Source organism: Xiphias gladius, chromosome 10 (genome assembly GCF_016859285.1).
Source record: "Xiphias gladius isolate SHS-SW01 ecotype Sanya breed wild chromosome 10, ASM1685928v1, whole genome shotgun sequence".
Taxonomy (NCBI): domain Eukaryota; kingdom Metazoa; phylum Chordata; class Actinopteri; order Istiophoriformes; family Xiphiidae; genus Xiphias; species Xiphias gladius.
The window spans coordinates 22,151,871-22,178,735 of NC_053409.1; the positions used below are offsets into that span (position 1 = coordinate 22,151,871).

General features: G+C 40.1%; 2 protein-coding genes and 1 long non-coding RNA gene across 10 annotated transcripts in view; all 3 read left to right on the forward strand.

Moving 5' to 3' along the window:
- Positions 1–5,054, forward strand: part of smoc1 (SPARC related modular calcium binding 1) — a 56,445-nt gene extending 51,391 nt beyond the window's left edge. For 6 of the 8 annotated variants that reach the window (XM_040136885.1, XM_040136884.1, XM_040136888.1 and 3 more), the window contains one exon: positions 2,866–5,054. In XM_040136885.1, the coding sequence (XP_039992819.1) occupies positions 2,866–2,882 (17 nt within the window). In that variant the 3' untranslated portion in view covers positions 2,883–5,054. The remainder of the gene's footprint in view (positions 1–2,865) is intronic. The other 2 variants (XM_040136887.1, XM_040136886.1) reach the window with 1 other exon arrangement.
- Positions 5,055–12,446: 7,392 nt separating this feature from the next.
- On the forward strand, positions 12,447–18,141 carry LOC120795210 (solute carrier family 2, facilitated glucose transporter member 1). Its single transcript, XM_040136892.1, has 10 exons — positions 12,447–12,461; positions 12,935–13,033; positions 14,020–14,180; positions 14,293–14,533; positions 15,083–15,245; positions 15,561–15,745; positions 16,112–16,213; positions 16,564–16,665; positions 17,050–17,253; positions 17,859–18,141. Exons 1-10 carry the CDS (start codon positions 12,447–12,449, stop codon positions 18,036–18,038), a joined length of 1,452 nt encoding a protein of 483 aa, XP_039992826.1. The 3' UTR covers positions 18,039–18,141.
- Positions 18,142–21,456: 3,315 nt separating this feature from the next.
- On the forward strand, positions 21,457–21,930 carry LOC120795625. The gene is made up of 3 exons (XR_005708261.1): positions 21,457–21,499; positions 21,646–21,699; positions 21,844–21,930. It is a non-coding gene; the product is annotated as an uncharacterized LOC120795625 (long non-coding RNA).
- The last annotated feature ends 4,935 nt before the right edge of the window (positions 21,931–26,865 follow it).

Consider the following 26,865-nt stretch of genomic DNA (forward strand, 5'->3'; position numbering starts at 1 on the left):
TGGGATCTGGTGCCTTCAAAGGGCATAGACTATGATTCACATCATTTTCATACTCAAACCATTCAGTGACCCCTCGTGCCCGATGGATGGGGGCATTGTCATCCTGGAAGAGACCACTCCCTTCAGGATAGAAATGTTTCATTATGGGATAAAGGTGATCACTCAGATCAACTTTGTATTTATTTGCAGTGACCCTTCCCTCTAAAGGGACAAGTGGACCCAAACCAATGCCAGCAAAATGCCCCCCACAGCATAACAAAGCCACTGGATCCCCTTGCTATCGGGGTCAAGCATTCGGGCCACATGCACTCGCCCACTTGTCGGGAATATGGTGAAGTGGGACTCATCTGACCATATCACTTTTTTCCTCATCTCTGTAGACCAGTGCCTCTGGTTTTTGCACCACTGAACTCTCTAATGTGCATTTATCTTTGTAATGAGGGGTTTATGCACTGCAACCCTGCTATAATATCCCTCCCTCTGTAATTGTCCACGGCCTGTTCGTGCTGACACAGTCTGATCACGTCCTGCACTGACATTCTCAGTCACCTTAGGAGGAGTCGCTCTTCTGTTTTTCCTCACAAATCGCACTAATGCTGGAGCTAAAGGTCATACAATGCGCGCTGTCGAGCATAATTTCCGTCCGTATTTACTGACATCTTTCCCGTAGATCTCGATGCAGATGTCGCTTCAGTCACTGTGCCTTTCGAAACACCAGTCAGTTGAGCAGTCTTTGCGACTGAGGGTTCATTGTACCACCACAATGAACCCTCTTTCAAAGTCACTTTTCCTCTTGCCGTCTTAATACAAAACTGAACTGGGCCTGCTAAGCATTTTTATACATGCCATATAGCTTAACTGTACCATGCACTGCACCTGTGTGGGAGCATTGCTATTTTTCTCCACTCATTTATTCAGGTTTTTCCTTTAATTTTTCACCCGTCTGTATGTTTATGCAATGCATGCCAAACAAATTGCTGTTGCTGGGGCTGGTCTGTAAGGTTTTTTTGTTTGTGTTTATAGCACATAATGTGAAAGCTTTTCTGCACCGTGTTGATACAGGTGGATTCAGTGTTGTTGTTTTTTTTGCAACAGACATATGCATTAGCAAAATGAAATGTTTATTTACATAAAAATGTCACAGATGAAACTGAAAACAGTAGTCACCTGGATCCAATCAGTCACAGTATAAATAGGGGGCCATGATATTTTATTGTCATCTTTATCTTATACACTTAAGGTTTAGGTGAAAACATTCGCTACTAGAATCAGTCATGTGGAACAAAACATGAGATTTATGGAGCTGTAGAGAGATTGTGATGCTTTAAAGCTTAAACAAAATACTTGACTCAGGAGTAAAGGCTTCACCTCAGACTAGAGAAGCATCCAGAGTGTGTAGTGAAATCAGCTGGACCTCTATTTCATGGTTAACATAACCAGCACTGACAGGGACCGCAACCTCCATACCCCCACCCCAACAGGCTGTTTCACACACAAACACACACACACACACACACACACAGGCTGTAGAGAGTCTAGACAAAACCACACACAATACTGCATGTATACAAACTTGCAAAGACAACTTTATACACATGCGACATGAAGATACACAGACATACTATACATGCACACACTTTCCCTTCCATGCATATCAACAAATACAGAGATGTCAAGAGGTGCATACAAACTTGCACACACAGGCACGCACACACTCACACACAGCCTGAACTCTCACGGTGCCCAGGAGGATATCTGCTTCCCTCTCACAGCCATCTGTAAGCAATCTAAGCACTTTACCCATCTCTTTTTCTCCCAGGCCGTTCCTTCTTTCTCGCATTCTCTCTCTCTCCCCTTCTCCCCTTCTCCCCCTCTGCCTGCCGATTGATGAGTGAGCAATCAGTCTCTCTGGTGCAGCACACCGACTGTCCCATGCGGTTTCAGCACGAATGCAACACAACACACAACTTCAGAGATCTGTTGAGTTATAGCTTTGTTGAAACATTATGTCAGAACATATGTTGGCACACATGGATTGTTTGGTGGTGTACAGCTGCTTAGCCTTCAGTCTTTACTTAGTAACCACTGAATTTATCCTTCTTCTACTGTATTAGTTGAAGAAGGATTAGGTCGTTAAATTAAACATTTACTGTTTTTACTGATTTACAGTCATACCCTTTGCCACAAATTGCAATCTAAAATAGTAATAACCACACAGTCGGTAGCAGAAGCCATATTACTGCAATAAAGTTTTAACAAGTTACTTTAAACGGTATTTACTTTATTACACAACTAGTTACTTTTAAGGTCAGTAACACAGAGACAGAAAAAACATAGGGGGGGGGATAAAAATGCAAAATGAGGAAAGAGTTAAAGAGTTACATTCATTTTTGTGTCTTAGCTAAACTAAAAATCACAGTCTGGACTGGAGTCTGTTTTATTGTTAAACTGAGGAAAATGATTCTGTTGCTACTTAGTGAAGGAAAGGTCATGAGTTTTAGTGGAAGAGAAACATTATCAGCTACAGAGGATGGAACTGCTTTCCACATGGGCACAACATCCATGACTAATAGGTTTTAAAGAAAATTTTATTTTTAAAAATATGGATATTAGATGTTACATACATCATTTAAAGTGTGTGTGTGTGTGTGTGTGTGTGTGTGTGTGTGTGTGTGTGTGTGTGTGTGTGTGTGTGTGTGTGTGTTGGTCCGTCCAAGTAGGCTTATGCATGCTGAAGGGTTTGCCATTGTCCTGTCATGCAACAGCGCATCTGCAGGCTGCATACCAAAACTGACGAGTGAATACATTTTCTTTTCTTTTTTCTTCCTCCTTCCCTCCCTCGACTGCCTGTCTTTCTGTTCCCAGTAGGTCGTCTGGTGTGAGAAGAGAAGGATCCATAAGCTGAGACGAGAGCAGAGGGCACAGAGGGAAGGCATCTGTACGCTTGCTGACGGGAAAGAGAAAGATGGAGCAGAAAAATTAAGAAGTACCTGAGTTTTACAAAAATGAACAGAAAATCAAGAAAAGAAAACGAAGCGGCGCCAAAATATTTGCACTTTCTCCTCCCTATGTTTGACATTGTATCTGTTTGTACGTGTTGTTTTTCTCCTGAAGTGACTGAAAAGGTCTAGGTAAGAATGAGAATATATTTGTAAAGAGATGACCAGCTCACCACTGGAAGAGCAAGTATGTTCATGTTACCACATTTCCCCATGTGTTCAGTCTGCCACAATTGGTGGCTATAAAATTAAACATACTCGTCCCGTTACATATAGTAGCATGCAGGCAGTGGCAGCCCACTAAAGAGGAGCTTACATTGAGTCACATTCAGTCCAAATGTTGCTTGATACACACAAAGTCCTAAAGGAAGAACTATGGCGATGTAGACCAGTTGAAACGAATGTGTCGTGTTGTATGTGAACATGCAATATTAAGTGAACCGCATGCATTAGAATTAAACTGTGATCACAAAGTAATTTATCAGCACAGGATTAGCTTTATGAATCCCCTTGCACTGTAAAAGAACTTTTTAGAAGCATTAACATTTTGGCTCAAGAATCATTTGTTTGTGAACAAAAACTGAAATGTATTATATCTGTTTTTTGTTCACTAAATACCAGTGTTGGGGAAAGCTAGCTGTGAATAGTTACTTTACTAGCTTACATAAGAGTACTTTTTGTGCAACCCAAAACCAATGCACAGCCATTATGTTGTATGTACTTTGTGGTTTCTCGTGTATTAGCATGTTGTCTGCACAAGATGCGTTGAGGTTGTTTTGCTACTGGTTTACAAGGTTTGTGCTAACAAAAAACAAAAGAAAACAAAAACATTTTGAATAATTATGGTTCAGGACAAAAAAACATTTGAAATGCAAATAGCAACAGATTTTTGAAAATTGGAATAAAAGTACTTTTACTGTTACACCCTATCTTCCCCTAACAATACTGGTACAGTATATACACAATCCTAGCTTTATACTAATGCAGCTTTATGCTGCAGCACCCAGCAGATCGAGCATGCTTATACACATGTGGCAGTATGAACATATTAAAGCTGCTTAAAGCTTAGGACAGGCACTCCAAAACTACAGACAAACAACCATTATATACTATTGCCTTATAAAATTATTATGGCTAACATGTTAGCAAACAGTTGCTTTCTTAGAGATGTAGCCGACATAGAACATTATCATCCCATCCCTGGTCTAATATTCACCTCCCTTTTAGCTCTGTTTTGGTTTCCACCAACTCCTGCGAAAAATATTTGGCTCATTAGCTGCTAAATGCTCCACTATGTTCACTCGCTAGTTGTTGTCTTTGTCTATCCGGCATTTGTTGCTAAGCTGGAAGTGTACAGTGGGTTTATTTTGCAGTTTGATGAAAGCGCTGAGACTGAACTATACAGTAAAGTTGCCACAAACAAAAAATAGCAATAAAGGGGATGATTGAAAGACGTTGATTAATGCAGCTTTAAGTTGAAAGCACAAAGAAAGGCCATCGGTTTACACATACAGTTAGGTATATAAGTATTTGGACAGTGACAATTTTTGCAATGATCTTACACAGCATGTGTAATTTTATGTAATTTTATGTGAAGTTACAAGACATTGTGGCTAGTTTTCTCACTCTACTGAGTTAATGTTTATGTTCATTTTTTACACAAGGAAACCTGAAAAACAGTCAAAGCCTGGTATTTCCAGCATGTCAATGTTGAATTCCGTCTGCTGTCGAATTTTGTGTGTGGTGATCAAGAGTTCATTGGCTTCTACTGGTTACCATTATAAATGGCAACGGCATTAACATGTCAGTGGTCCCCCGGTTTATTTTTTCAAGAGATTACAGTCCAGAAAATGAGTTTTAAATATTAATAGTACCAGGAAAAAAGAGGTGACTGAACCCAACCAGTAAATGTAAGTAAGAAAGATGTTTACACGGGTCAGTATCCCATTAAATCAGCTCATTTCAGCTGTAATATTCACATTTATCCCTGTTATTGTAAACAAGATGTGGCATTTACAAATGCCAGTTCCTAAAATAAATATTTGAGTCTGCCCAGTAATATCAGAGTACATTTTGTGTATGTAAGCACATTCTTTGTCTGTCCTTCAACAGTTGATGTCAGTCCTGCTCTGTGAAACACTTACCACCACAAATACTTGGAGCTTTGCCACCTTATGTAAGACAACGCAGTACGCCTTAAAATACCCCCCAGGGTGCCTGATTAAGATGAACATGACTGAGCAGGGACGAAAAACACTAGGAAAAGATCTTATGAACAAGCTTTGGAATGTGAAAAATAAAATTTCCTCCTCATATTTGGGAACACTTGAGTTTCGAGAAAGGAGAATTGTGAGTCGCTATTGTGGTCTGAATGCTTGTGTATTTGTTTTGAGTTGTGTGTTTCTTACCATGTTCCTAAGAGTCACTGCAGTGGCTCGTGAACGCAAGACAAAAAAGGATCCTATTGTAAATATGTACAATAACCTTTATTTGTTTGTTTTGTTTTACTAAATTGCATTGTGGGGCATATGGGTGTTCACTTACTTCACTGTCATTCTGGCTTATTGTAAAAAAAAAAAAAAAAAAAAAAAAATACACTTTTCTATGTTTACATCATGTCAAAAATTAGGCTTCTACAGTAGCTAATTCACAACATTGAATGCTTAGACCAGACTGTATGTTATCAACTCAGAGCAGTGTTTATTTTATCTGTGGTGGGGTTATTTGACTTTTTCGGCTTGTTTTACGATTCCTGTCATCGTCGCTATACACGGTCAAGAATTTATACAGTATCTGGTGCTTAATCCATTACAATCACAAGTCCGGCCACGTCTAATTTGAACTGGACAGTTATGCCAAGAATGAGAAAAGAAACCTGTCTTTCTTAAGAGGGCTGTGCAGTCTCTCCCGAGTGCCTGTTTCAGTCCAGGTTTGAACACTAGGCTTGTGTGTTTCTGCTGAAGTGCTTCCAGACGCCGCAGAGCTGCAGATTAACATGCAGCATCTAGAACAACCTAACAGGCTAGTAGTCACTGCTAATTGCGACGGGGGGCGTATAGCGAAGGAGGCTCACGGACGACTGTCAGTCTGACAGCAAGAAGCCACGATTGTCTCTCTCCTCGCTCGCCACTTTTCCGCCGCAAAGCCCCAGCCGGCTTGTCCAGACCATCTCAAGGTGTTTTCACAATACTTCTTATTCATAGCTGAAGAAATGAGACCTGCTGGGAAACAAAAAACTAAACGACGTTTCGTCTTGGGTCGCAGTCGGTCGGTGTACATTACGTGGCTTGAGGTGCCGTTGTTTGGCTCTGCAATGAAAACTAAAATGCTTGTCGACTGTAATACAGGCCCCTTGATTCCTGAGCTTTTTGAACTTCTGTCACAATAGAGACATACAAGACAAAACGATAGAACGGACCAAAAAGATGAGATCACCTTACCCTTGGATAAAGTCATAATTAAAGGCAGACGAGGAGAATCATCTACCTGTTTTCACTCAAATTGGCAATACTACAAATGCTCAAGTACTTTTAGAGGCCTGTTAAATATGAAACTGGAATGAGCCACAGTGTTTCTCCTCTCTTCCCACCTCTATTAAGCCATCTTAGTTACACTTGTACATGTGGGACAGTAATGCTAGAAAACGACAACAAAAGCAACACAAAACGGAATGGATGCTGACACTGTTTTATACCACATCTATTGAAACTACGCTCAGCTCGGACCTCTCGTGCAGCGGGAAAGCTTTTAGAGCTGTAACAGAAGACAAGCCCTCTGGGGGGGGGGGGTTCAATACTGACCCCTGACGGAGAAGATAGTTCACTGCAGGCTGCAAGTTCACACACTGAACCCAGTTAGCCAGGTATACACACACGTACTACACAGCATCGGCCAACTGAGTTTCATGAACTGACAATAAATATTTTTGAAGAAACGTTATGTTTGGAAATTTTCTCAAATTTTCTGGGGTGGCACATGCCACTTTTTGACGTGTCAGTTATTTCAAGTTTGTGCGGCATGCAAACTGACAAGAAATTTGCAGGCACCATTATCTGAACATTACAGATGATTAAAACTGGGACTCTCTAGTTGTTATGTACATAGCTGAGGTTAATTACCCCCGTGTTTGACTGTCAGAACTTGACTACAAAGATGCACTCTGGTTGGCCCGTGGATTTGTGTGTGGTGTGAGACGTTCTGATTTAGTGATGAGACTTCAAAGGTGCGGATGTTGTCAGTGCATGATGGGAGGCGGAGGGCTTCAGGCTGAGGTTGCTGCTGATGGGGGTGGTTTGGAAGTGGAGGGGGGGGGGCGGGTAGGGGAGAGGGGAGAGAGGGTTGTATCACAGATGAAATTGGAGCCAAGAGGCAGCTGCAGTACATCTGTTTTGTACTGACACATGTGGCATTTGACTTCCAGTGTGAAGTTCAAAAGAGTTTTATAATGACGCAGCTGCTTAGGGATGTAGGTGCATGTGTGTGTCTGTTTTAGAGAGAGAGAGTGTGTGTGTGTGTGTGTGTGTGTGTGTGTTTTCTCCTTTGTTGAAGGTGGGGTGGAGGTTAGGTGGGCTGGCAGAGCGGTTTCATAGGTGAAGAGTGGAATTTTGGGTTTCGAAAGTGAGATGCGGGCAGTGCAGGTGCTACATGATCTTGTTTAAGGAGATTTATAACTTTGTTTTTTCTAACATTGATGGGGGTCGTTGAAATGGTTTTTTTGCACTACTCACTTACACAATGTGAGAATATTTTCATGGTATTATTGACAGATTTTAATATAAAAACTTTTTACCCATTAAAAAAAATGAATAAAGATATCCAGCATGCGTATATACAGAAATTCCAATGTATAAATTAGTTTGTATCGTCTGCGCTACCTGTTTATAGTACCATATTGCTCTACCATTAATCAAACTGTAAGAGCTGAATTTAGTGGTGAAACAATAATTAGGCTGAAAAACAAAAAAACAAATTCCGAACACTGAGGATTTGCTGTTCTTATCTCTTTTTATATCACTGTGAATGTGATGCTTTTGGATTGATTTGTTTTTTTGTGTTTTTTTCTGAATAGGAATTTGGAAGAAGTCATCTTGGGCTTTGGTCATTTACTTTGGACATTTTATAGACTTAACGACTGATCATTTAAACATAAAAATAGTAATTGACAGTTAAATAGTTAATGAAAATCTGTTGAAAAGCAATTGGAGTCCTGGTAGAGTTTAGGTGCATATTTTTTTTTTTTTTAAACCAACTGGTGATTTTGAAACTTAAAATCACAATTTCGATGCAGTTCAAACAAAAGAATGAGCGTCCATGATTATAAATACATAGATTGGTACAGAACAACAAGTTTTTTCTTAAACCAAAATCCAACTAATTGACAGAGCTCATATGGAAAGGTGTGTAATATAGGTATGTGTAGGGGTTCCCCAGGACAATGGCCTACTATTTTAAATTTCCAACATTTTGGTTGTGGTGAGTAATTTTGTGTAGTCAACCCCCCCCCCCCCGTGCATTGAAACACTTAGAAACCGATCAAACACCATTACAGGTAATTAGAGAGGACCATTAGTTTTCTGTGGTGGCTAAACATCGGCGGTGGGGGGATGACGGTGTACACCGCTCACCATTTGTGCCTGATGCCCTCCGAGCCTGCAGCAGCACCTGCCCAGCGGCCTGAGCGCAGGGTCAGGGAGTTGCCTGCCAGGAGGCCGGGGCTCAGGGGTCAAAGATCACGTTCCAGGCAGGCGTATCCACATGCTGATTGAGAACTCAGCTGCAAGAGCAGAGCTTGCAGGTGGACAACGCATTTTACCCCCTAATGCTAACTATTCTTTCCTCTCTTTTTTTGTGCTCATACTTGCTCCGATGTACGAGAAGAACATCTGAGGAGTTTAAGGATTCGTTTTAAATATAGTACTATGACAAGTAAAGAAAGTACAACCAGAAATGAATCCCAGTTTGCTGAAATTGTTCGAGATGGATTTTATTTATCATTTATTTGAGACCACAGACAGATTCAGATTTAATATAGGTGATGTGAAAGCACATTATTTTGTGTTCTCAAAGGTCTGACAAATTACAAAAAAATGATACACAAAGTACAAGTAAAAAAGTTTAGATAGCTAATATTTTAAGAATATGACATCTATCATTAGTTTGGAAGAAGCTGTGCATAATTTACAAAATACAGTTAATGAGAAATAAAAATGTGAAATGTGAAGCTAGTACTGTTTCTGAAGTATAAAGTTTTAGGCGAGGTCTTTGGAAGCATTTCACGTATGAGTCAGTGCGGCACATTTTTTTCCTGTGGATTGAAATGATCTGCTTTTCATCACTTCCAGGCCTCCGGGGCCACTTAATATTTAATTTTTTACATATTTTACTTTGGTAAGTTTTATGATGCAGATTGGTTTTCCTTCACAAATGATGTGGTTTGTGGTGGGGCCGGGGAATGTTTCTTCACCCGACATCATGATTAAGTTCATCTTTCTCCTCGACACTTGTGTTTATTTGGCTTGTGCATCTCGGCGGCAAAAAGCCGTTACTGCCCATTTGGATTTGGTCAGGAGGCAGGTGTGTATGTGTGGGTGCATCTAAAACCTTGATTTCATTTTCTGAGACTTACTCATAACCTTAATTTTACTAGCGGATATGACTCATGTGCACACATATAGCTTATACATAGAGACGCATTTGCACGCACACACAAACGAAAACACACGCATAACTGTTTAATCGTCCGTTTGATAAGACTGGATTGGATTAATCTTCTCCGATCCACGTGAAGAAGTGAACAATGAAACACAGGACATGCCAGCAGGGCCACGCAATTCATCAGCTGAAACTAAAGCGTGAAAACCGTAAAACTGAAGTCATGAGATTTAAGATTTTAAGTACTGTATGACTTCATAGGTGGGAAATTTAGGGGAAAGACATGTGTACACAAACATAAAAACATATGATCATCCTCACTACTATGAACATGAACAAATGTAATAAATATACAAAGACATAAGGCCAAGATGGCCTCAACCCTTGCGTCATCGTTCCCCCTTATGTGATCATTTTCTCTGAACTTTGGATACTGATACATCCAGAGCTTCTCTAGAGCGAGGAGCATTTTAGGCCAATATTAGCATCATCGTCACAGGAGGAGGAGGAGGAGGAAGAGAGGGGGGAAGCGTATGCACACACATATGCTTCATCCTGGGGCTGTCTGTTAAATCTTTGAGGCCCTAAATTGTCACAGCAGTGTGTGATGGGTGTTGTCTTTAAAGGCTACCCTTGAAAGCGACACACAGTATCTCTGTCAGCAAACATCTTGGACCACACTGTGCAATTAAGCCTGCTGCCACTCAGTCAGTACCACTGGTGCATTAGCATGCACAGAGATCAAAGTCATGTTGCTAACATGCTAAAGGTGTTTAATTATGTGTCGAAATGAGCAGATCTGCTTTTTTTGGGAAATACTACAGAAGATGAATAGTGGCAATAACGTATACATTTATGCCAATGTAATAACAAAGTTAGTTATTTAACTAATACAGTGAAACTAAGTGGCTTCTCTATATTTTTTTCATCTTTCACAAACATGATTATAAACTGTGGTATAAGATTAAAAGCTACACAACACATTTCATTTCGTTTTTGAACAATGTTTGAACAATTTTGTTTTCTGAATACATAACTTAAATATCTGATTCTCACATGTTGTCCTTGGTTATAGGGTTTTGCAGTAGGTTTCGAAAATCCTTTGAGGTCTTGGGTTAATAAAACGATCTTAGCATTAGTTGAATAAATAAAGAAAGGAGTGGTCCAATTTTTTCTTAGTTCCTAGAGAGACACTTGGAGATACGAGGTCACCAGACACACTTGAATTTTTCATTTTACTGAGCATCACCACAGCACACAGACAAAGTTACACACACACACACACACACACACACACACACACACACACACACACACACACAGCTAAAGCACGTGACTATGTTATTGCCAAAACATCTATTCAGTGCTCCAAATGGATGAGAGAGCGCTCTTAACGGTGGCCTGGGAAAAGTTGTGTTGTTTAAAACAACGTTCATGTAATGTTTGGATGTAGCTGGTAAACTGATCCTCAGTCAGTGAGAACTCAGGATGCGGATCAGCTGGCCCATGAGAACCACAGGAGGCCCACGACTGCCATTCTGTCAGGCCTGTCATAAATTCACCAGCTGGGTGTGACTTCATCACTGGACGCACTGGTCCGGTCCATGTGTGTGTGTGTGTGTGTGTGTGTGTGTGTGTGTGTGTGTGTGTGTGTGTGTGTGTGTGTATGTGTGCACAGTTTCCAGCGGTAGTGTTTGCATGTTCAGGCAGGAAAATATACACAGTCGTATCTGAAACTCAGGGATGAAGAAGGGATCTACGTGTACACTCAGGAACAGTGGTGAGAACTTGAAAAAGTATATAGATACGGATGTTAATATAGATAACAGTCAGTAAAGGTGTTAGTATATATTACCATCAGGACTTTACTAAAGCTCTGATGGTTTCAGTTATCTTGTTCTTTTTGTATGTGTAAGATTCAAATGGACAAGTTTAAGAATAAAGCTGCCATGATGCCCGTTTTCAAATGCACTGATGAAACTAGGTACATAGGGAGGAAAACCTCCTGACATCCTGTTGAATCGGAATTTTAATCTGACCTTAATATCAAATATGTGATTTACCGGTACACTATCATTGTCAATGTCAGAGTCTGCAAGTTAAATGCACATTTTTAGGAGCGTTTTTTCTCCTCGCAGCGACAACTAACTGGATTTCTTCACTTTTTTGTTTTTTATATTTCGGACAAGATGAGCAATCTGCTTTACTCCACAGCATAGGTAAGAAAGAACAACAAAAAAAAAAAAAAAAAAAACAACCCCCCTGCAAAAAAATAAAGTAAAACTGCACATTACATGTATAAAATTTTTCTGATTTATTTGATTTCTATATGCACAGCATTTTTTTCTTTTTTTTTTTACATCTCTTCTTAAAACAAAGCAAAAACAAAAACATGTTGTGTGTCTTGAAGCATTCAGGACATCGCTCTACCTGGATTTAAGAAACTAAATTGGCAAGTTTTCGTGTGATGCTGCTGCGAGACATAAAGTCATAAAATTGCATTTTATTTGCGAAAAAAAAAAATTGTTTTTTGTGTAAATGAAATAAGAAAAAAAATGATTCCCCAAAAAATACAACAAGTCTATAAAATATTGAATGTGTGCGTGATATCTCCTTGCTATATTATCACATGTACAGCACCTTTGTCATCATATGTAAATGAAAAAAAATCCAGTGCAGTACATCCTAGTGCATTCTAATTCTGGTATCGTTTGGGTTATTCGCAGCAGAGGAAGTCAGAAGAAAATAAATGCGCCTACACCTTGAGGGAGTGATACCCCGGTCTCACCCAAACAAATGGCATCACAGGAGGTTTGTTTGTTTTAGCCCTTTTCCTACAAATGAACACAGTCTGACAGAAGGAGCACTAACACTCACATGTGGTAATTACAATTCTGGACATCTTGCCAGAGTGTGAAAATACTGTGGTTCCTGCCACCCTTGAGCTATACAGATAGTCGTAGGGTTGATTATGTTGGGGGAACCATGAGGTTAAGTCTGTACTGCAGATTATAACTGTGTGTTGAGAGAGAGAAAGAAAATTCAAATAAGTGGAATTCGAGACAGTTTATTTCAGCTGCAGTCCCATTTTACTTTCCGTGGTTTTATTTTTTGTTGCGCAAATCAAAAGGAGGAAGGTCGTCTTGTGCGGCAAACTGCTGCTAATGTAAAAGAGGTAAGAGTGTCTGGAATAAAGCATTTAAATGTTACTTGAAAGGGTTAACTCGTTACTTATTAAGATAGGTTAAAAGGTAAAGGAATAAATGTCACTCACCCCAACACAGAGCCATCTGACAGCCACACTCCTGACCTCCATCCTGGCAGCGGTGCTGGGCTCCCTGCAGATTGGCTACCACACCGGCAACGTCAACGCCCCAGCCAAGGTGAGCAGGACAGACGGGAGCTACGGGGAGAAATGTCACATTCAGCAGTATCTAGTTTCAAACTTCATGATATCTCATCTTTTTTTTTTTTTTTTTTAAGAGTATTTTTAGTGTTTTTAGTGTTAGAATTATCTTTGTGAACATACTGTACATTAAGATCCATCCAGAACAGAAATTCATGGACATCTGTCTCAACAAAGAAATACAAATTCCTTTACATGAAATGAAAAAATTCATGCATATGCGTTCATCAAGACCTTGCAGCAAACCCACAAAGTGTCCAGGCATTCTCACAGAGCAATAGTCTTTAAATGAAGTACAGAACTGCAACATGGAACCCTCATCATATAGATAAACACAGCAGACAACCCGGTCATGCTCATATTCACAAGGCACAGGCACTAACAATATCAGCCTGATATCATTCATGCAGAGGGGAACACTAAAAAAAAACCTTCTCATCGCCAAACAAATATCTCCAAGCCTCAATAAAACACTGAATAAACTTAACAATCTGCTGAAACTCTCCGGCTCAGCTCCAGGCCTGGTTCCCCTGGGCTGGCAGGGTTTGGATTTTTCACAGGTTGTCTGGACCAAACTTTTGCAAGTGAGGCTGACTTTTGCTTTTTTTTTTTTTTTTATTATTAATTTTTATGTGAATTTTCCTTTAAACGAACCTCCAGATTTTCTACAATTCTCACTAAACTTCAATAAGCCCCAAAACATTCCGTCTAGTGCGATTTTGAGTGGAGCTAAAAGGTTTTTTTCATTCCAGAGGAATTAAATGACTGTGTAAAAAAATTTGATTCGGATTTTTGAATAAAATTTTCATTAGAAACTTGCTTGGTTGCTCATTGAAAAAAATGAAAGAAAAAAAACACAGAACAATTTTCTGACAGTTTCAAGGTGAATTTCTCAAAAATGTGAAGAAGTATTTATCCTGTATTTTGTGATGCAGAATGTCTCTCTTTACAATTGTTGATTAGATCATCGAAGAGTTCTTCAATCACACCTGGAGAGCCAGACACAACCAGTCGATGCCAGATCACAGTCTGACCCTCCTGTGGTCCCTCTCTGTTAGCATTAAGGACTTTGGAGCCTTGCTTGGTTCATTGGGAGTGAAATATGTGGCAGATTCTTATGGAAGGTACGAAAGAAAAAAAATACTTGTTTTTTCTTATCATTTCCATCATATATATATATATATATATTTTTTTTTTTTTTAAATGTCTTTTCATTTTTCACGTCTTCCCCTCTAGGCGTAACTCCATCCTAATAGTGAACTGTCTATCCGTGGTGGGCGCATGTCTGATGTCTGCATCCAAAGCCAGCGAGTCATTTGAAGTTCTCATCCTGGGACGGTTGGTGTTTGGCCTCTTCTGTGGGCTGGTGATGAGTCTTAATCCGCTGTACATCCAGGAAGTGTCCCCCACCAACCTGAGAGGGGCCTTTGCTACACTCAATCAGGTGTCCTTCGCCTCGGGCATCCTAGTGGGAATGGTGAGGACTGAGCTGGAAACCTTCTGTTTTGACTGAAAAAGTTGTTTGAGGTTGATGTTTACTCTCTTTAGCTGGCTGTCTAACAGGATATGATAGCTTAAGTGGCACAGAGAAGCCATTTGTAGGAATTCAGCAAATTCTTATGTCTTCCATAATTCACTGTGTGTTGTTTTAATATAATTGTAAGTATAACAGCTGGGGCGGAAAAAGATCCCAGAGGTTTTTTTTAACATTTTTTTTTTTTTTAACAAAGATGTGTAGTTACTGCCGGTGACTCAGCTGTCCCAGTAAGTAATCTCTCTCTCTGACTTGTGTTGCTCGGGTTTCCTCCCATTTGATTTCCCTGTTGAAGTTTCTTTGTTATTTTTGGTCTTCATTTGAAGCTGGAGGCAAAGCTAGATTCGTTACGACTGTAATATCCCTTGCAATTTGTTTTTCATTTTGATTTCTGATGGACTGTTTAAATCTTTTCCCCGCCAAATAATATTACATGCAAACGTCTGGATACTAAGTGAAACTGTTAAACAATCCTGTATTTGTTTGCTGCAGGTGGCCGGTCTGGAGACAGTGTTGGGTACAGAGCATTCCTGGGCCCTGATGCTGTCTCTGTCTCTCATCCCGGCCCTGACACAGTACCTGGTCCTGCCTCTCTGCCCCGAGAGCCCTCGATACCTGCTCATCAACCGGGGAGAGGAGAGCAAGGCAGAGGCTGGTGGGTGCCATCGTCTCTGGAGTTTTATAAAACTGCACTTTTTACATTATCGGTCACATTAATTCGGTTTAAATCAGTAAACTGGAGCTCTATCATGTGACAGTTAAATATCCTCCTACAGCTCCATTGATTACAGAGAGGAGTTTCTGCATAGATATCGTCAGGACTTGAAGAAGCTTTAATACCAGCTTTTAGATTCATTGGCTGACTTCCAGGAATCAAAACATGAGAATGCTTTTGATGCACTCTACCACTTCAGCTTTGTGGATACACTACAACAGCTTCTTTATAGAAGGTGTTGTTTTAACCCTGCAGCCCTGCTGAGGCTGAGAGGCAGAGCAGAGAAGGTGTTCGCTGAGCTGGAAGAGATGAAAGGAGAGGCCGCCCACACTCAGACCGGTGTCACCATCCACGAGTTCTTCAAAAAACGCAGCTACAGGCAGCCCATCATCATCGTCCTCATCGTCAACTTAGGCAGCCAGCTGTCCGGATTCAACGCGGTGAGCCGTATGAAATGAATGTGGCAAACGTCCCACTGGTAAAACATTATTTTTTCACGAATTTGAAGGTTGAGGTTTTAAAATTCAAAAATTTGGTTCTTTTTTTTTTACTACTAATGCCATGGCCTGGATATGCTCAAAGTGAAGCTCAGTTTATTGTATGTCTTGCTCTATCTGTGATGAATATTCAGCAGCTCTGTGTTATCTGTTCTATAAATTATTCAACCCGACCACTTCTCCAGAGCTCCCACTCAGATTCTGGGGCAGTGTGTCAGTACAGTACCTCCATTACTAAAAAAAAAAAAACACAGATCGATGTCCCAGTAACCCACTTAACTAAAGTAAATTTTTGCTCTTTCCTTCCAGATCATCAATTATTCCACCAGAATGTTCCAGGCCAAGTTTGACCAGGCCAAATACCTGACTCTAGGCGTGGGGGCCGTCAATGTGACCTTCACTTTGGTAGCAGTAAGTACAAAATCTAGTGGTCAGCCTTTACATTACAGCTCCACGTTCTCCTTATATGGCGTTTTATTAAAGTGTAACAATATGATTTATAATATTTTTATATTGGCTGCTCAGCATAAACTCAAGAGTCTGATCAAAGAACGTTACATCTACTTAAAATATAAATTGAGTCCCACTTTGTTGACTTTTCCATGAACTGCACCAAAATCTTGGACTAAAGATAAAGTGTTGTCAATATTTCCTTATGAAAGATTTTACAGCTTTAACCACAACAGGATAGTGTTGCATTTTAATTCAAAAAGCGGGACGAAATGTGAGCAGTCGCCGCTGTGTTGATTTTTCCTCTCCAGTTCTTCCTGATGGAAAGGGCAGGGAGGAGGAGATTGCTCCTGACTGGTTTCATCTCCATAGCAGTGTGCAACTTACTCATGACCATAGTCGATTCTGTCCTGGTAAGATCATTTCATTCAGTGCGATCGTTATTTTCATCTGTGCAGGAAAAGTTCTACTGTAATATTGGATATGCACAAGTCTTCCAACTTTTGAGACTGATGACATTTGCTTCTGAAATGTTAAAAGGGTGAAATTACAACAAACTATGGTACCTTGTTGAAACTTAACTCCCTGGTTGTCTGAACCAATAATAATTATAATAGGTAGTGTTCAAATAAATGTATAATACTTTTGAAAACAGACAACATAACATTTGATTTAAATGAAAAGGAATGCAATGTCATTTATATTATCAGTCTGATTTTCCTCTGCCACATTTACATGTTTAAAGTGACAAATCCACAACCATCCTTGCAAGAGTAACTTGTCTATCCACCGTGCAGCACCTGGCCCCAGAGCTGCGGAGCCTGCAGGTCCTCCTGGTCTTCTGCCTGATTTCAGCCTACGAGCTGGGCCCTGGCCCCATCTCCTGGTTCATCGCTGCTGAGCTGTTCGACCAGCCTGGCAGACCCATCGCCATGGCCTTCACCAGCATGCTCAACTGGGGAGGGAAGTTTGTTCTGGCTCTCCTCTTTCCTCCATTACTGGTGGGTTTATACTGTTGGCCCACATGCTGTACGACTGAGCTAAACTTCGGGGGAAACTTTAGGGGTGGATTTCTTGTTAGCTTTTGCCAGTTTGCTTGCACCTTAGAGACATGGCTGCTGCATACAGGCTATAAATCTCTTCAATCTGTTATATACATATGTATCGACTGTAAAAAAAAAAAAAAAAAAAAAAAAAGGCATAAATCTGTTAAATGTTAAATATATATAAATCTGTTGCTAAATCCCTTAAAATCAGGTTTAAATAATAGGGATTAAATTAACAGTTAACCAGGGAAACATCTGAACATCTTGAAGAGCAGAGATGGCAGCCAACCTGAACCTCAGACCAAGGAACCAAATCAAACAACCTTTTTCTTTTTCTCCTTTCATATTTTAGAGCTCTTTTTTCTTGCCTCTTTTCTTCTGCTAAGACTTCTTATTCTTCTTTTTCTGGCCCAAACTACACGTGGTGTAATTTAGGCCAGAATTCGCTCGAAAAATATTTAGATCTCAAGAGACTGTTCTCTGTTAAGTAAAGGTCAAATACCCTGATTTAAAAAAAAAAAAAAAAAAAAAAAATCTTGGTCTGTCTCTCCCACAAACAGAAAATCTGCGGTGAGTACGTCTACCTCCTCTTCATGACCATGGCTCTGATCGCCTTCACCTTCACCTGGATTCGCCTCCCTGAGACAAGAGGTCGCACATTTGATGACATTGCAGAGGAGTTCAGAGGAGCAGAGGGCATTCCTTTGCACCATAAGACTGGATTCAACACTTTCCCCTGACGCACCTTTCGGCCCGATCTAAATGTGGTCGCAGTCATACTGTTTTACCGAATATTACTGGTATTCAACCAAATAGTTTTTTGAATTTTGTTTGTGCTGACTGTCATTTTTTGTTCAGAAGCATCTGAAGTAAAAAAAAAAAAAAAATGCCAAAAACCGTCCTCAAAACAGTCAGGGAGCTATTGCACCAAAACCAAATTCCATGTGGTAATTTACTGACCCATTAGTCTTCCTAATGGTAACGGCAAAGGACAAACAGTTGTTTTACCAGTGAGTTACAGCAGAAGGCTCTGGGCGTCGTGAAGAAGCTGACGTGGCCCCAGTTCATTTGCTTTTCAAACATCATTATGATTATGAGACTTGAAGTGTGCAATGAGTGATATTTATACTGCATCTTTTGAGGCATTTTGTAACCATTGTATTGTTATTTCTTGAAGCAAAAGGACCTTGTCAGGGTCAGACAGCAGACACTTTCCAACGGTTAAACAGTGAAAACCGTCTGCAACGAGGAGGGGCTCCCAGTAATTTTTTTCGTTTTAGATTATGAGGACTTAAATTGGATTTGCTCTCTCCCTAGCAACCAAGTTCGCAAAGGTTTATTTGACAGCTGGCTTGGCTTTTAACACAAATACTGTTATGACGCACAGAACACAACATCATGGAAAAATTTTCCTGTGTGTCATAATTTTCATCCGAAATCCAGAGGATACTCATTTGTATCGCTGGGTTGACCTGAAAAAAAAAAGGTTTCGGAGACGTTCCAGAAATGCTAGTTTGTGTCACTACCACATTATATCCCTGTCATTTTTGTAAATAAATATCCTGTTACATCACGTGGGCCAAGATCTTCACTCACTTTTTATAAAACTGAATAACAACAGATGAATGAAAAAAGGCTTTGATTGATCGACTGAGTTTATGAGATTATTTAGTTTTATTGATTCTGTTTATTGGATTGATCTTTAGAGTGATCCAATCGGATTATCGTAGTTAAGACGTTAAATGTTAAGTGTATCTAAGCTTGATCAAATTAAACTGAATTATACAGTAAGCGTGCATGTAAAAGTACCCGTTGAGAGTCAGGTGAAACCAACAGCTGTCCCTGATCCCCCCTCGAACCAGTCTCACCGAGGAACAATCTGGTTTTCCTGCTGCACAGACGCAGCAGCCTTCCCGTTCATTACTGGTCTGTGAAATCTCACATATCTCTTAACTATGTACACTTGTAAGATGTCTGTGAAAACCAACCACAGCTGCGAGAAGAAATATTGCATCCAAAATGATCTACAGTGACTTGCGGAAACCGCAGAGAGAGAGGAGCCAGGAGATCACAGGAAGAGTTTGGGTTTCAAAACACCAGGGGGTGGAATTAAATTCAAATGTAAATTGCTGTACTTGTTCATTCAAAGCCAGCTTCTAATAATTCATGACACGGAGCCTAGGTCTGAACTCAGTCAGATTCAGAGGGGTTTGGTTTGTCATGTGCTTGGGGTTTGTTTTGTTTTGTTTTTTCTTTCCTTTTTTTTTTTTGGATTTCTGTCTCTCTGCAAAAGTATGAACACAGGGCCATCTGCTGGACCAAACTGTATAGGAGCAGTAAAAATCAAACTACAGTGGAATTCTGTGTTACAGCAAGTCAATTTCGACTTCTAAGATCCCTTTAGAAATGTTTTTTCTTAAAACGGAGCCTTGCAGCAGAATTAGCTACCTATGTCAAAGCAGAAATGGCTGCAGTGCTTTCCCTTTAGTCACCAGCACAGCTCTGCGATTCTGCATCCACACTTGGTCCCTCCGTCCTCGCTACCAGCCACGCTCAGTGAGCGAGAGAGCAGGCGCCTTCAGTGAACTGCACAGCGGTCAGACTGAGGGGAGGAAACTGACTTCAGGGCGCCAAATGTGGAGGCTGATTTGCTGTTTTGTTGAACAGCTCAGTAGGTTACCACTAACAGCTGTTCAGCCTGAGAGAAGACGGTAAATTTACGACAGTGAGTGTGAACAGTATGTCGCTGTGGAAATGAGGGGCTTATTACTGCCAGTGCTGGCAGGTAATTCAATTGAAAGAAAGATCTAACTAAGGTGTATTTGTCTTTTTATTTTTATGAGGACTTTCTTATCTAGGCATGTTGTACTTTCTTATTAAAACTGGCTTCAAAGGAGCAAAAGTAATGGGTTGTTTTTTTTTGTTTTTTTTTAAACACTTGGTCTGTTTATGGTTAGAAATTTCTCTCGTCAGCTAAAAGATTTGTAGAATCTGAAACAAGAGTAAAGTGACAAAACACAGAAACGGAAGTATCTTCTTCTTATGATCTGTTTCGGGTCTAAGTATTGACAGATACACAATCGCATCAAGATTCTCAAAATAAAACTTTGTTGATGTTACAGTTTTTCTTGATTTTTATTCCTGCCAGCACAGAATGATCTATCATCTTTCCTTCATCACAAAAAATAAATCATGACAAACAGTTTGTCAGTGTTGCTGATTGGAATAACAAATAATGCAGGTGGGAGTGATGGACTGTAGGAAGACCCCACCACTTACTATACTCTACATCAGATTACAAAAAGAAGTGACACCCCCACCTGCAGCTCTTCATATCTCTGTAACTATGTGAGACTGTGTTACTGTCTGTCTTAACAGAACATGGATATTATCATCACTAAACAAGGAGTCCTCAGATTGTAAGTTTTGTTGCTGTGGTCTCCAGGTAATTTCAAAAGGTTTAAATAACCTTTTTTTTTTTTCATGTTTTTGCTCTTATAATTCATAAGAGTTTATAAATGGAAATGGAAGTGATGCCGGAGAATAACAACAGAATCCAAAATTTTGGTGAATATAAAAGTTTGCATATATTAACCTCTGCTTTTGAACACAGAGGTCTAACAGATGGAAGTGATGTCACGCAGACACCAATACTGTGGAAAGACAAAGGTGAAAACGCAACAATAGAATGCAACCAAACCAAGGGTGCTGACTACTTCCAGATGTACTGGTACAGACAGCTGCCAGGACAAAATATGAACCTAGTAGTGTTCACATCAACGGCCAAAACTGATCATGACTTTGGACATCCAGGCAAAAAGAAATTCTCAGCCACAAAACCTGATGCTCAGAGTGGGACGTTGACAGTGAAGAATCTGGTGCCAGAAGATAAAGGCTTGTATTTCTGTGCCGTTAGTAAACACAGTGATACAGACACGTGTGAAAGCTGAACAAAAACCCCGGAGTACGCTTGGCACAACTGTTTCCAAAACTATTAATCTCACGTACGGTAGGGGGATCTCGAGGACCACGTATCCTCCCAGTTACATTCTGATCACATGCCACACAATATATGACACTCCCACCTGCAACTCTTCACATCTCTGTAACTACACTGACATTTATGTGTGTGACCTTCTGAACATGGACATTATCAAACATGGTCTCGTCAGCTTGTTGCTGTTTTTGGTCTGGATAAAAGGTAAAGTACAAAAAGAGCAGCACACTGCATTACTGATTTAAACTTAAATTAGAAGGATAACAAGCAAGAGTTTTAAATCACTGTAAATATTCTGTTATATGTGAGTTGAAAAAAAAAACCTTTAATATTTACTGTTAAACACACAGGTCTAATTGATGGGAGTGATGTCACGCAGACACCAATACTGTGGAAAGACAAAGGTGAAAACGCAACAATAGAATGCAACCACACCAAGGATGTCAGCTACTCCCAGATGTACTGGTACAGACAGCTGCCAGGACAAAATATGAAACTAGTAGTGTTCACATCAACGGGCAAAACTGATCATGACTTTGAACCTCCAGGCAAAGAGAAATTCTCAGCCACAAAACCTGATGCTCAGAGTGGGACGTTGACAGTGAAGAATCTGGTGCCAGAAGATAAAGGCTTGTATTTCTGTGCCGTTAGTAAACACAGTGATACAGTGAACCTGCAAGACTGCACAAAAACCTCTGTACTGGAGTTTCTCTAAATGCCGTGTAATTACAGGACAACACAGTTATTACTGAAACTGCAGAATAACATATATAAGGTAAGATTTGTTAACATAGTAAATTCAGTTTTGGAGACTTTTGTTTTGTTTTGTTTTTCTTTTAGGCGTCATGACGAGTTTCTGTTTACCTAATTTGACCGCTGTGCTAATTGAGCTATATAGGATAGCTGTTGTCTATCAGCTCAGAGTTGTTTCGACGGTCCATATATGCCTCTTTGTCTTGAATAACAATGGTTAACATACAGTATGAGCTTATTTAAGCGTAATTATTGAAAAGGCTCTGGAAGTACCTCAACAGTCGTCCTTCATGGGACTAAATGAAACATTCAGAACAATAAAGTACACTGAGACACAAAGCAGTTGCAGCTTCTATTTCTATGTGTCTGTGGTAAGTGACAAGCTCTCCCCTGATAATGAATGAAATATTCCAAACACCGGCCAAAGATACTTATCTCCAGAAGAGAAGGCTCCACAATCACGTGGCACCTCCACAAACTGCAGCACTGAACTAAAAATAACTATCAGCCATAGTAAGTTGTGCCTTTACTGAGGCAACCTACAGTATTTTCACACCAGCAGGGGGAAACAAACCTCAACAAAGGAAATGAGCCAAACAACCTACACTTCCACTGACTGCGATATTAAGATAACACCATCCCCCCCTGCTGATAATGTTAAGGCTCTGCCTCTCTGACACCTCCCCTTCTCATTATACTGGGATTGTGAGCTACTATCGACCACAGGTGCTGAATTGACAGGACCTGAAAGGAAAGCTGACAGCAGAGTCTCGCCTCTTAACTTCTTTAACATGATTTTCATGATCTGTATATTTTGTTTTCTTCATTTGCCAGGAAGTAAGGGTGAGAAAAACAAGAATACTCCAGAGCAAGACCATGCAAAGTTAATGATTTCTGAATTTGAAATCTCATCTGTTCTTTTTCCACAGGTGCCTCTGACACCAAACGTGTCGTCCAAACACCTCCTTCCATCATTAAGAAAACTGGTGAATCTGTTGCCAGTGAGATCAGCTGTTCACACAGCATAACAAATTATGATAAAATTCTCTGGTACAAACAAGACAAACACTATTTACAGTTTCTCGGATATCTATATCTGAACTTCCGAAACCCCGAGGACGACGTGAAAGGAAAAATCAGCTTTGACGGAGATGGCCAAAAACATTCAAGTCTCACCATCTCTAATCTTTTATTAAATGACAGTGGTGTGTATTTCTGTGCTGCTAGTTAGCACAGTACTGCAGATTCCCCTCAAGTCACTACAAAAACTCTCAATACCAAACGCCCAAAACTTGAACACCTGCAGCCAGCCTCCGTCTAATCCAAGCCTTTGAAGATTTTATTGACTGTGTTGATAAAATTGTGACCCCCCCCCCTGAGGTCATGATGTGGGCCCACAGTTCACCAATATAATATATAGTCACTGTAATCCTTGGAATGAACATAACCTAACAGAACATAATGTTTGGATTGATAAAACTCAGACATCCAAACTATTCTGCTTCCTTCAGTCTGTTGATAAAGAAACACCCATGTCAAGAATATCAAAATCAGACTTGATCACCAGTTATACTTTTACTCATGATTCTAGTACTGCAGTGTCAGGACAGAAATACCCTCCGTTTTCTGCTTTTCAGATATTCACCAAATACATCAGATGAAAGAAATCTGTCCTCCTCATCCTTGTCAATGTTAGGGACCTGAATTACAGGTATTGTTCATGGCAGTGATGAACTGTAGGGGGACCTACAGTAGCAGTTATACTACCGTGTACACACACACACCAATTTTTTTTAATTTGCAGTGACACTCCCACCCACAGCTCTTCATATCTCTGTCACTACATGAGACTCTGGCAGTTTTGATCAGAACATGGATATTATCATTAAACAAGGCCTCCTCAGATTGTCAGTCTTTTTGCTGTGGACTACAGGTAATTTAAAATATAATGAACTGTTTAGTGATAAAAGTTTACGTTAGACCATGTTTTTCATTTCATTATGGTTGATAGTTATTTTATTTGTATCATCTTGGATAAACAGCCAAATCCCAAATGTTTTTACGATTTTACAGTTGTTAACTTTAATTGTTAAACACACAGGTCTAATTGATGGGAGTGATGTCACGCAGACACCAATACTGTGGAAAGACAAAGGTGAAAACGCAACAATAGAATGCAACCAAACCAAGGGTGATCTTTATACCCAGATGTACTGGTACAGACAGCTGCCAGGAGAAAATATGAACCTAGTAGTGTTCACATCAACGGCCAAAACTGATCATGACTTTGGAAATTTCACCAAAGATAAATTCTCAGCCACAAAACCTGATGCTCAGAGTGGGACGTTTACAGTGAAGAATCTGGTGCCAGAAGATAAAGGCTTGTATTTCTGTGCCGTTAGTAAACACAGTGATACAGACACGTGTGAAAGCTGAACAAAAACCCCGGAGTACGCTTGGCACAACTGTTTCCAAAACTATTAATCTCACGTACGGTAGGGGGATCTCGAGGACCACGTATCCTCCCAGTTACATTCTGATCACATGCCACACAATATATGACACTCCCACCTGCAACTCTTCACATCTCTGTAACTACACTGACATTTATGTGTGTGACCTTCTGAACATGGACATTATCAAACATGGTCTCGTCAGCTTGTTGCTGTTTTTGGTCTGGATAAAAGGTAAAGTACAAAAAGAGCAGCACACTGCATTACTGATTTAAACTTAAATTACAAGGATAAAGAGCAAGAGTTCTAAATCACTGGAAATATTCTGTTATATGTGAGTTGAAAAAAAACCTTTAATATTTACTGTTAAACACACAGGTCTAATTGATGGGAGTGATGTCACGCAGACACCAATACTGTGGAAAGACAAAGGTGAAAACGCAACAATAGAATGCAACCAAACCAAGGGTGCTGACTACTTCCAGATGTACTGGTACAGACAGCTGCCAGGACAAAATATGAAACTAGTAGTGTTCACATCAACAGTCAAAAAAGATCATGACTTTGAACCTCCAGGCAAAAAGAAATTCTCAGCCACAAAACCTGATGCTCAGAGTGGGACGTTGACAGTGAAGAATCTGGTGCCAGAAGATAAAGGCTTGTATTTCTGTGCCGTTAGTAAACACAGTGATACAGTGAACCTGCAAGACTGCACAAAAACCTCTGTACTGGAGTTTCTCTAAATGCCGTGTAATTACAGGACAACACAGTTATTACTGAAACTGCAGAATAACATATATAAGGTAAGATTTGTTAACATAGTAAATTCAGTTTTGGAGACTTTTGTTTTGTTTTGTTTTTCTTTTAGGCGTCATGACGAGTTTTTGTTTACCTAATTTGACCGCTGTGCTAATTGAGCTATATAGGATAGTTGTTGTCTATCAGCTCAGAGTTGTTTCAACGGTCCATATATGCCTCTTTGTCTTGAATAACAATGGTTAACATACAGTATGAACTTATTTAAGCGTAATTATTGAAAAGGCTCTGGAAGTACCTCAACAGTCGTCCTTCATGGGACTAAATGAAACATTCAGAACAATAAAGTACACTGAGACACAAAGCAGTTGCAGCTTCTATTTCTATGTGTCTGTGGTAAGTGACAAGCTCTCCCCTGATAATGAATGAAATATTCCAAACACCGGCCAAAGATACTTATCTCCAGAAGAGAAGGCTCCACAATCACGTGACACTTCCACAAACTGCAGCACTGAACTAAAAATAACTATCAGCCATAGTAAGTTGTGCCTTTACTGAGGCAACCTACAGTATTTTCACACCAGCAGGGGGAAACAAACCTCAACAAAGGAAATGAGCCAAACAACCTACACTTCCACTGACTGCGATATTAAGATTACACCATCCCCCCCTGCTGATAATGTTAAGGCTCTGCCTCTCTGACACCTCCCCTTCTCATTATACTGGGATTGTGAGCTACTATCGACCACAGGTGAGAACTGGTGAATCTGTTGCCAGTGAGATCAACTGTTCACACAGCATAACAGGTTATAATAACATTCTCTGGTACAAACAAGACAAACACTATTTACAGTTTCTCGGATATCTATATCTGAACTTCCGAAACCCCGAGGACGACGTGAAAGGAAAAATCAGCTTTGACGGAGATGGCCAAAAACATTCAAGTCTCACCATCTCTAATCTTTCATTAAATGACAGTGGTGTGTATTTCTGTGCTGCTAGTTAGCACAGTACTGCAGATTCCCCTCAAGTCACTACAAAAACTCTCAATACCAAACGCCCAAAACTTGAACACCTGCAGCCAGCCTCCGTCTAATCCAAGCCTTTGAAGATTTTATCGACTGTGTTGATAAAATTGTGACCCCCCCCTGAGGTCATGATGTGGGCCCACAGTCCACCAATATAATATATAGTCACTGTAATCCTTGGAATGAACATAACATAACAGAACATAATGTTTGGATTGATAAAACTCAGACATCCAAACTATTCTGCTTCCTTCAGTCTGTTGATAAAGAAACACCCATGTCAAGAATATCAAAATCAGACTTGATCACCAGTTATACTTTTACTCATGATTCTAGTACTGCAGTGTCAGGACAGAAATACCCTCCGTTTTCTGCTTTTCAGATATTCACCAAATACATCAGATGAAAGAAATCTGTCCTCCTCATCCTTGTCAATGTTAGGGACCTGAATTACAGGTATTGTTCATGGCAGTGATGAACTGTAGGGGGACCTACAGTAGCAGTTATACTACCGTGTACACACACACACACACACCAATTTTTTTTAATTTGCAGTGACACTCCCACCCACAGCTCTTCA